Source organism: Cicer arietinum, unplaced genomic scaffold (assembly GCF_000331145.2).
Source record: "Cicer arietinum cultivar CDC Frontier isolate Library 1 unplaced genomic scaffold, Cicar.CDCFrontier_v2.0 Ca_scaffold_5755_v2.0, whole genome shotgun sequence".
In the NCBI taxonomy this organism is placed as follows: Eukaryota; Viridiplantae; Streptophyta; class Magnoliopsida; order Fabales; family Fabaceae; genus Cicer; species Cicer arietinum.
This window is the reverse complement of record NW_027339402.1, coordinates 337-12,181: the sequence shown is the minus strand read 5'-3', so window position 1 is coordinate 12,181 and position 11,845 is coordinate 337. Positions and strand designations below refer to the sequence as shown.

Here is an 11,845-nt window from a genome sequence, read left to right as displayed (position 1 = left end):
TTGTTTTTTTTTTTTTTTTTTTTATATATAATTTATTATTTGAACATTGTTTTTTCAAACAATTTGTCTTAGACATTCATATATCAAAGTATGAACATTTTTTAATTTCGCATGATTTGAAGGTAAATAAGTAAAATATGTTGGATGAACATATTCCCCAAATAAAACTCACCTATTATTATTATTATTATTATTATTATTATTATTAAAATAAAAAGAAAAAAGAAAAAAAGGAGAATATATAATATTATTGGACTAAGCCCAAGTAAAAAAAATAAAAGGGATTTAGAAATCCCTAAAAAAAAGAATGAAAATAGTACCGCAAAAAAAAATAAAGAAAATAGAACAACAAAATATAGAAGAGAAAGATTGTAGTAACAGGTTTGTTATTTTAATATAGCTTATGAATAGTTTTACCTGATAATTACTTTTGAATATCCATCGAAGTTATTAGATTGTTGTTATTGTTATTGACGATGTTCCGTTATTGTATCCATTAATTATTATAGTGAAAGTTTTTATTGGAATAGGTGCTTTTGGTTTTTATTCTCTTAATTTAAAAGAAAAATTTTAAGTTAAAATTATATTTGTTCCGATCATTATTGTTCTATGCAAAGAAAAAAATATATTACGATTATCTCTAGTTTTTTTCAATAAAATGAGAGATGAGAAAAAATCATTATTTTTTTTTGAGGTTGTCAATTTTCTAAATTTACCTATTCCTTAATTTTTTATCTCTTAGTTTTTAGTACTCTACAAGAACAACAATATTTTGTTGCAATATTTTTGAATTTAGTGGAATGGTGGCACGAGATTTTTATCAAATATTTATATTTGAGTTCGTTTGAATTTATTTTATTATTGATATTAATTGAAAAATTATAAATAGAAATAATAATATTTATATGATAAAAAGATAGTCAATCATTATTATTTTGAATCAAATATATTTAGATAATTTAATTTTTTGTTTCTACAAATGATTCTATATAAATAGAAAATATAATAATTTTGAAAATAAAATCATATAAATCATGATAATCAATCTTAAATTTATAGTGTATTATGAGTTTCCTGATTGAGTGATGATATGATACTTCCAATCAAATATTTAATTTTTGCTATTAATTACAATATTATAAATTCTGTGTGCCATCATTTATATTAATAATAATTTTACTTTCATACTTTATTTGAACTTTATTCTATAACTTTTTAATAACAAACTCTTGATATTAAATAATAAAATTCAAAGTATATTAATATATACATTATGAAATTTCTATGTCCTATTTAATTATTATTTTTTGTAATAACAATATTAAAATTTATAATTTATATTTAAATAATCTTTTTTTTCTATCCGTGCAAACCCTCGGGCTCAACTACACTCACATTATTCTCAATCACATCAAAATCTTATACAATATTTGGCCTCTGATTAACTAGACAGAAGTATAAAAGTGTTAAAAAATTGTTCCGTGCAGATACCAAATTCTATACGAGTGATTCATCATTCATACCAACTTGCCTCAATATTATGTGCAAATTATAGGTACTCATTTCTAATTAAATTTTCCAACATGGGATCATTTTATTCTTGAATGAATGCGGTCAAACCCAAAAATAATTAAATAAAGACAAATTTATTATTTAGTTATTTCAGTCAAGTATACATTACCAAGGTAATGCCAAAACAGGCGGTTATTAAATAATGAGCAAGTCAATCGACAAATCGTTTTAGACTTTTAAAATAAATAAATTTTTATTTAATAAAAATATCTCTAATTTTTTTATATATTTAGTAAAAAAGTTTTATATTCTAATATTTTAAAATCTAAAAATAATAAAATTTATTTAAAATTTATATTATTTTAATACATTTTAAACTAACTTAATTATTAATTATAAAGATATTATACATAATTGATTAAATTATTTAATAAAAAAGAATTGATTAAATTAATTTAATAAACTATTTTTTATTCTAAAATGTCTGATATGTACTTGCAAAATTTATTAGACTCATGCACTCTAAGCTTATATGCATTCTATTGTAGGGCTATTGCATTTTTCTTTTTGTTAGCTTCCTTCTTTTCTCCCTTTAAAATATGGTAGACCTAGCTATCGCACCCTATAATTAAAACTATACTATATGAACCAAGCAAATATTATACATAAACAAGAAACTAGTTGTCTTATTATAAGATAACGCTATTTGGAAAAGATTTGGAGAGGTAATTCTATTTAGCAAACATCATGTGGTCCCCACCATACCCAATTTTATTAGTCAAATCTAGTAACATATATACGTGTTGCTATTGAATAATTGTTTTGATGACTCATGTGCATGTTGGTTTTGCAACTCTCTATGGCCTAATCTAGCTTACCTGCTGCTAATTATTTTTAATCTCTACTGTTGAATTTGAATCGGGAATTAAAATTTCTCTCCTTAGTTGTATGTATTAACGTTATTAGAATAGATTAGACAAATCAGGACATAATATATTTGACATGTTCTGATCCTTGTTTATAGAAGGATTAACAATGTAGAAATGTTTTTCCCTTACAGTTTAAGTTTGACCAAAAAAGTCAACTAGTATCCAATTTAGGTAGCTATTGTATTTTTGATATCTATATTGTCAAAATTCATTTGATTGAACTTTCTTAAGGAGCTGTTTCATTTTGGTTTTTGGAAGGTATTTATTGGAGAAAATGGTGAGCAAGGGTAGCTTGGATGGAGATATTGGTTCAACAACTAATCATCAACCAGTTCATCAAGGTCCTGAAACTGTCCAAGAAATGCCTGACATGAACCAAGATTCCAAGAAGAACAAGGTGAAGGATCAAAGCAATAAAACAGTACCCTTTTACAAGCTTTTCTCATTTGCAGACTCTTGGGATTATCTGCTGATGTTTGTTGGGACTATAAGTGCTGTTGGGAATGGAGTCTCTATGCCTTTAATTGCTATAATAATTGGAGATGCTATTGATGCTTTTGGAAGAAATGTTAACACTAAACAAGTAGTTCATGAAGTTTCAAAGGTAATAACAACTAGCACCCCATCATTAACAATCAATTTGTGAAATAGTTTTCCTTATTTTCATGTCATTTCATACTCAGGTGTCTCTCAAGTTTGCATTCTCGGGTGCAGCCGCCTTTTTTGCAGCATTTCTGCGTAAGCAGTAAAATTTTATACCTTAGTATAATTCAAATTTATATAACTATAAATATCAATATGTATATACATTTTGGCTTAAGATTGAAATAACAAGAGTTAGTTATACATGAAAACTTCCAGAGGTGGCTTGTTGGATGATCACAGGGGAGAGACAAGCTGCAAGAATAAGGGCCTTATACCTGAAAGCAATTTTAAGGCAAGATATCAGTTTCTTTGACAAGGAAACAAACAGTGGTGAAGTTGTTGGAAGAATGTCAGGTGATACAGTTCTGATTCAAGAAGCCATGGGAGAGAAGGTACTAATGCATCAGTTTATTGATATAATTATGATAACAAAATTTGAATGTAATAACTTACTCTTCCTTTATTTGTGTGATATCTTATCAGGTAGGAAAATTCATACAGTATGTGTCATCTTTTTTAGGAGGCTTAGTTGTGGCATTCATCAAGGGTTGGCTTCTAACGCTTGTCCTTCTATCTTCTCTTCCACTTCTTGTCCTCTCTGGTTCCATAATGAGCTTTGTTTTTGCAAAGATGGCGTCCCGTGGACAAGCAGCTTATTCCGAAGCAGCAACTATTGTAGATCGGACAGTTGGGTCAATTCGAACGGTATGCACGCCAATCTCCCTCCATAATGTTGTTTTTCATTTTCATGTTTCTAAGATACACAACTGTTGGGTATGACTCATAGTTGTAATCTATAGGATAATCACAACGGTATTGATAGTTGGGTATGACTCATAGTTGTAATATGGGCTGTAGTATTTAAATACAAGTTGTACACTGTAAATTGTAAGCTTGAAATTAATAAAAAGAAATTGCCTATTCTGCAGTCGGAGACGTAGACACAATTGACCGAACTATGTGATCAAACACATGTATTCTTTCTCTTGTGTTTTCGTATCTTTATTCTTTTGAATTGGAGTTGTTGTTCTAACAACGACACAATTGCTCCAATGCGCGGCGCAGGTTGCATCATTTACAGGCGAGAAGCAAGCTATAGCTCAATACAATCAATCCTTAACTAAAGCTTACAAAATCGGAGTGCAAGAAGGATTGGCTATTGGTTTAGGCCTTGGTACAATTCGCTTATTTGTTTACTGCACTTATGCTTTGGCTGTATGGTTTGGAGGGAAGATGGTATTGGAGAAAGGTTACTCAGGAGGTGACGTCATGGGTGTATTTAATGCAATACTAACAGGTTCCTTGTAAGTCAAGTTAGTTTTTGTTTTATCTATCATCTACACTGTGTCCATGCATTATTACATATCTTAAAAAAACCCATCTTCCAATGTGGGACTCTTGACACCCCCTCACGTTCATGACTGAACATATGGAGCGTGACCCGAGTGGTCTGATAGTGGGTCGCCCAACAGATCTTGGATTGACTCTGATACCATTTTAGTCTTTGGGTTGAGCTCAACCCTTACCAAACTGACTTGTAAGGTGAGGAATCCAATGTGGGACTCTTAAAAACACAATATATCACTTCTTTTGAGCTAATTTCGATTTTCCAGGTATCTAGGACAGACTTCTCCGATCTTAACTGCATTTTCTGCTGGACAAGCGGCTGCCTTTAAAATGTTTGAAACAATAAAGAGGCAGCCAAATATTGATGCTTATGACACTGCTGGTATGCAGCTAGATGATATTTATGGAGATATAGAATTTAGGGAGGTTTGCTTTAGTTATCCTTCAAGACCAAATGAAATGATTTTCAATGCATTTTCTATTTCAATATCAAGTGGCACTAGCACAGCTTTGGTAGGGCAAAGCGGGAGTGGCAAATCGACGGTTATTAGTTTGATAGAGAGATTTTATGATCCACAGGGTGGTGAAGTTCTCATTGACAATATCAACCTCAGAGAATTTCAACTGAAATGGATCAGACAGAAAATAGGCTTAGTCAGCCAGGAACCGGTTCTCTTTACTTGTAGCATTAAGGAGAATATTGCCTATGGTAAGGATGGAGCAACATATGAAGAAATTAGAGCTGCAGCTGAACTTGCTAATGCTTCTAACTTCATTGATAAATTTCCCAATGTAAGCTCTCAATTCTTGATTAATCTTGTGAAAATTACTACATTGTTTGAATTATTATACAATAAACTGAAGACTATTTTATAGTATATATGTTTTTTCATTAAATGTTATGTCCGTCTTACCTTATTAGTTCTGGAAAATTATTAATATAGGGACTTGAAACAATGGTTGGAGAGCATGGAGCTCAGCTTTCTGGTGGTCAAAAGCAAAGAATTGCTATAGCAAGAGCAATTCTGAAAGATCCAAGAATTCTACTCCTTGATGAAGCAACAAGTGCTCTTGATGCCGAGTCTGAAAGAGTGGTACAAGAGACACTAGACAGAATCATGATAAACCGAACAACCATCACAGTAGCTCACCGCTTAAGCACAATAAGGAATGCTGATGTCATTGCTGTTATTCACCAAGGAAAAGTAGTAGAAAAAGGTATACATACGTACATACTAAGTTCCCACTCCACAAAAATGAAACTCAGTATGAAAATTTGCTTTTTTCATGTCGCACTTCATTTTTCCTCAACACATGCAATGCATCATTCTTATATCTTTTAACTGATTATCAGGTACACATGCTGAGCTCACTAAAGATCCTGATGGAGCTTATAGTCAGCTCATTCGGTTTCAAGAAATTAAAAGGGATTCATCAGAACAGTATGATGCTAATGCCTCAGATAAACTACAGAACTTTGTAGTTTCTAGAAGAGAGTCAAGCTGGGGTTCATCTGGGATTGAAAACAGCAATCACCAGTCATTCAGAGTATCAAATCATATGTCTACTAGTACCACACTTGGTCTCTTTGAAACATCAGAAGAAGGGTCTGAAGTTGTTCCTTCTGCAGCATCACATAAAAGTAAAACTCCAGATATCTCATTTCGCCGCCTTGCTTATCTTAACAAGCAAGAAATCCCAGTGTTACTCATAGGGACTCTAGCAGCCGCGGTAATTGGGGCAATGCTGCCAATTTATGGACTTCTAATCTCCAAGATGATAATTACATTCTTTGAGCCTGCAGACAAACTCCGTAAAGACTCAAAGTTTTGGGCATTAATATATGTTGCCCTTAGTGTGGCTTCATTCGCTCTTCATCCATTGAGGTCCTACTTTTTCGCTGTAGCTGGTTCTAAGTTGATAAAAAAGATCCGGTTAATGTGCTTTGAGAAAATAATTCACATGGAAGTAGGCTGGTTTGATAAAGCTGAGCATTCAAGTGGTGCACTAGGTGCAAGGCTGTCAACTGATGCTGCTTCAATTCGAACTTTGGTTGGTGATGCACTTGGTTTGCTGGTTCAAGATATTGCTACAGTTGTTACTGCCTTGGTAATTGCCTTTGTGGCAAATTGGCAGCTTTCGCTCATTGTTCTTATTTTGTTACCTCTACTATTAGTAAATGGACATTTGCAAATCAAGTCCATGCAAGGATTCAGCACAGATGCAAAGGTTTGTGCCTTACACACATCTGACTATAAATAAACTACATTATGAGGATGAATCAAATATGCTTAGTCTCAATGACTCTTTGTCTCTAAATTTATGTAGTACATTTTTGTTTCTATATTTAATTAGTACTACTAATATCTATTTGACACGATGTTACTATGCTCTATATATGTTTGACAGAAACTATATGAAGAAGCAAGTCAAATAGCAAATGATGCAGTAGGTAATATCAGAACAGTTTCCGCTTTCTGTGCCGAAGAGAAGGTGATGGAGCTATACCAGAAGAAATGTGCAGTACCAGTCCAGACAGGAAAAAGGCATGGTTTAGTCAGTGGAGCTGGTTTTGGCTTATCAATCTTCTTTCTGTTTTGTGTCTATGCATGCAGTTTTTATGCCGGAGCACAACTTATTGAGAATGGCCAAACAACAATAACAGAATTTTTTCAAGTAAGTTATTGTCCCAACTTAGAGGTCATGTCAAATATAGAGCTTTTGGTGAAAACTGACAATAATTGATTTTGAATAAATTGATTTTGTAAAATTGATTCTATCTAAAAGTTAGTTGGATGCGCAGTGATTTATGTTTAGAAACGTTAATGTAAAAGTAAGTTGAACAATAAATTATAAACTAAATATTAATATTAGAGGCAAAACTTCCAAATTGTAGCTTCAAATTAGAATCAATTATGGAGACAAAATCAATTCTACTCGAAAACATCCGAACATGTTAAATAAATTTTGCCCCCTCCAAAAGTGGAGTCAACCATATACCAGAGCACAAAGTGTTGAATTTATATTTTCATAATTTTATTTCATTGTTTGTTGTATATGTATCTTTACTTTAAAGAAGTCAAATTCATGCTCTTTTTTACCCATGTCAATTGTTAGTAACAAGCATAAGCTAATTGCTAATACAGATTAATAAGTTACTCTTTTTGTAAAAATAAAGCAACAAGGATAAATATAATAGCTAAGTTCAACACACTGTTCTAGCATTAAACATATCGTTTCCTAATTTTCAGGTATTTTTCTCTCTCACATTGGCATCAGTGGCCATATCTCAATCTGGCTTAATGACTGCAGGAGCTAGTAAAGCAAAAACTTCTGCTGCTTCTATATTTGCTATTCTTGATCAGAAATCAAAAATAGACTCCAGTTATGAATCAGGAATGACATTGGAAGATGTGAAGGGAGAGATTGAATTCCGACATGTTACTTTCAAGTATCCATCTAGACCAGATGTTCATATATTCAAAGATCTTTCCTTAACCATACATTCAGGACAGGTAACTTAAAAAATTATATATTGGTTTGATGCATAAATCTCACAAGAACTCACTATCAAACAATCCATCTAGGTCTTTTTTAGATAGAAGCTTAAAGTTTGGTTGTCCTATTGAAAATCAGACAGTTGCTCTAGTTGGTGAAAGTGGAAGTGGAAAATCAACAGTGATCTCATTATTGCAAAGATTTTATGATCCAGATTCAGGACAAATTAGGCTGGATGGAACAGAAATCCAAAAGCTACAGATTAGATGGTTTAGGCAGCAGATGGGGCTGGTAAGCCAGGAGCCCGTGCTGTTCAATGATACCATCCAAGCCAATATTGCATATGGAAAAGGTGGCAATGCAACAATGGCTGAAATTATAGCTGCAGCAGAACTAGCAAATGCTCATAAGTTCATTAGCAGCTTGCAGCAGGTAAATACAAACCATCTATGTAGCACTTGCAGTCTGATGTAGACACCAATCACGAAACTGACAGTAATACGTAGGCGCTTGTAATAATTTAAGAAAATGAAACTAATGAAAGTAGTTGAATATAACTACTAACTACATGTGTCACTACCGTGTCAGTATCCAGTTCATCAACAATTTACACTCATATTGATTATTACTAGTATTGACATAGACACTGAACAAGATACTGATACATAGACACTTGTAATAATAATTTAAGAAAATGAAAGTGATTGAATGTGACCATATGTATCAGTATCATCTTGGTGTCGGACATTAACACGTGTCAAACACTAGACATGTCTTCGATCTGAAGTGTCAGTGTTACATAGCATTCAATACTCAATGAGCTGAATATGTTCTTAAAACTTCTGCAACAAACATGTGAATTGTAATATTTCAAATAACTAGTTATATATGCAGCATGCATGGCTTATGAAGTACTGAATTCTAGAAAAACATGATATGTAGGGGTATGATACAATAGTAGGGGAGAGAGGGATACAACTATCTGGAGGGCAGAAGCAGCGTGTGGCAATTGCAAGAGCCATAGTGAGCAGTCCAAGAATATTACTACTAGATGAAGCCACAAGTGCACTTGACGCTGAGTCTGAAAAAGTGGTTCAGGATGCACTTGATAGAGTGAGGGTTGACAGAACCACCATTGTGGTGGCTCATAGATTGTCTACCATAAAGGATGCAAATTCAATCGCAGTGATTAAAAATGGAGTGGTTGAAGAGAAAGGAAAGCACGACACCTTGCTCAACAAGGGTGGTACCTATGCTTCTTTAGTAGCACTGCACACAAGTAGCATTGCTTCAACTTAAGACTCATACTTATGAAGGATTATGAGACTTTTTTTCTTCAATATGGGTAACTATAACTAATTTGAGGTAAATTATATTGTGAATCATTTTGATAAATGGTCTAGTGTAGACTAGTATTTGAAAACTGTTCAAAACTCCAACGACGCTAGATGATGTCTCGTGAAAGTAGAAGTTCATGATTCTCCTCATTCTCAGGGTTGAGAAAATGACTTGGTTGATGCTCGTTTGATAAAAACAAGGAAAAATCGATGTATCTCTAATAGTTAAATTTGCTAGAGTGACACTATCTCAACCGTAAGGACAAAGAGGATCATAAACTTTTATTTTGAGGATGTCTCAGTGTCGTTCGAAAATTTGATATAATAGTATTACTATTTTTGTTTAGATTTGGAGAGCTTAGAGTATTGCATTCGGGCATCAAGTTTATTAGCTTTTGATTTATGTGGATAATTTATTAATTTGATTCTAAGGTTATAATGAATTTGGTTTATAAAGGATTTGTTTTCATCTAGCCTCTTGTGAACTGTCCTCTCTTCTTAAGCTTTTTTATTGACCAACCTCAATTACTCGTATGTGTTCATTTGTTTGCTAAGAAAAGTCATTCTTTTTGGAGTTTTTTAGATTATGTTTTTTGACTCTAGCTCGTGTAATTCGTCAATTTGTTGCTCATTTGTTAGTAACAAAAAGTCTATTAGTCTCTATATATAAACATATTTTATTTTTTAATTTTTACACATTAAAAAAATAAAGAATGAATTTAATGTGTGAATGTTTCTAAAATATTCTTTATATATGAATATATCTAATTTTTGTTTTTATCTTTTAAGATAAAGTGATAGAATTAATAAGAGATATATTTAAAAAATATATCTAATAAATTAAAAGAGAATTTATATCTAGGGAATTTTAATTTTTCCACTTATAATTATGACTCTAAATATAATTTTATAATAAAAAAGAGAGTTGATACTATATTTGAGTTATCTTAAAAATTGATTCTATAAATTTAATTTTACTTCAAATCTACGTTTAGTTAAAAATAAATTAATGAGTATTTTTAAATTATTCATTTCACATTTAAAAATATAAAAAAATTTAACCCATTTTAACACTAACAATAAAATTCACATTATATTATAATAAAAATATATTTATTATATAATCCATAGATATTTTATTTTAAAAAAAATATTTTACGTTTGAATAAATTTAATTTTAATTAAGTACGTTTGCAAAATAATACAAACGTTGTTTGAGTTAACCGGTTGTGTGAAAAAGAAATAGTAATCGTGGAAGTTTTGGGAGAGAATATCCACTTCTGGTATTTTTGCGATTCCTCGTCGAAACCCTAGCGACAGATCCACCGTGTATTTTGTGTCCATTTGCTTGCTCTTCCATACTTTTATGCATATATCACATTTTTGCTTCTTCCTGTGATTTTTTTTTGGCTTGTTCAAGTTCTCTTTCATGTTTACATTGTAACCCTAAACCATTCTGCAATAATGTCTCATTTTCTGAATGATTATCTGCTTTATGTTAATATGTGATTCTGAATTGCTTTAACTCAAATTCGTTCAGTAAACCTTCAATTTAGTATCTAACACTATATAAATGTAATTAGTAGTCGCTAAAATGTGATTAATCCATCAAGTTAAAATTAAGATAGAGAATGATAGTTTAGGGACTAACTTGATGAATTAAAATAGTTTAGGGAGTAGTTGTTATATATTTCAGAGACAAAATAGAAGAGAAAGTGATATTTTAGGGGAACAAGTTTGATGGGTTTATTCCACTGGTTTATTTATTATGTATTAAACATCTCACTCAGGTTTAAGCATGGATCCAGAAGCTGCGAGAAGGGCCAGAGAATCTTTGGACTTGGCATTTCACATGTCTAATATTCTCAACACGGGGTTAGATCGTCACTCTCTTTCTATCCTAATTGCATTATGTGATCTTGGGGTTAATCCTGAAGCACTTGCTGCTGTTGTCAACGAGCTTAGAAAGGAGAAGCCCCCATCACAATGAGAATGATATCTCTTTTTCACTTTAAATTCATTTTTACATGTTCTCATTCTTAGGATTTGTAATTGTAAACTTTCTTGAAATGCCTTAGTCTAGGGGGCTTATTGTCTCTGCATATGTTACTTTGTATAGAAAGTACGTTTTATCAACCTGTGACTGTGAGTTCTCTATGAATCCTAACAAGAGTAGGTCCTGTCAGTTAATTTTTCAAATGTATTTGTTGCAGTAACTTGGTGTCATCTAAAATCTCTAAATATTCAAAATGCAATTTTCTGGAAAATATATACTTTAGTTTGGTTCATTGCAGAATCTCTTAGAAATCAATACATTTTTTAAAACATAAGCATTCTTTTGGATGGGGGGAGGAGGTACAACTATAGCAAAATAAAGGAAAGTAAATAGTGTTGCCCTGTAATGAATTTATGCCTTGAACAGTAGATTGTTAATGTTCTCAACTTTATAATTTATGTAAATTAATTGTCAAAAAAAAATTATATCAAGAAGAATCGTTGTAAGGCACCCATGGGCAATATTGGTTCACATTCATATGAAAAACTCAACTCATTCCTGCATTTATAGTGTTCAAACTA

General features: G+C 31.8%; 1 protein-coding gene across 8 annotated transcripts; it reads left to right on the top strand.

The window, feature by feature from the left end:
* The first annotated feature begins 2,341 nt into the window (after window positions 1-2,341).
* On the top strand, window positions 2,342-11,535 carry LOC101490055 (ABC transporter B family member 11-like). Of its 8 annotated transcripts, none has more exons than XM_073364737.1 (14): window positions 2,342-2,458; window positions 2,700-3,045; window positions 3,125-3,179; window positions 3,303-3,478; window positions 3,570-3,791; window positions 4,152-4,390; window positions 4,700-5,225; window positions 5,378-5,651; window positions 5,788-6,662; window positions 6,843-7,109; window positions 7,685-7,948; window positions 8,070-8,363; window positions 8,874-9,296; window positions 11,059-11,535. In XM_073364737.1, the coding sequence occupies exons 2-13, from the start codon at window positions 2,716-2,718 to the stop codon at window positions 9,228-9,230; spliced, it is 3,879 nt and encodes a 1,292-aa protein (XP_073220838.1). In that variant the 5' UTR covers window positions 2,342-2,458; window positions 2,700-2,715; the 3' UTR covers window positions 9,231-9,296; window positions 11,059-11,535. The 8 variants fall into 8 exon arrangements, with proteins under 8 accessions (XP_073220838.1, XP_012567913.1, XP_027187282.1 ...); XM_012712459.3 differs by having other exon boundaries at window positions 2,348-2,612; XM_027331481.2 differs by having other exon boundaries at window positions 2,348-3,045; window positions 3,717-3,791.
* The last annotated feature ends 310 nt before the right edge of the window (window positions 11,536-11,845 follow it).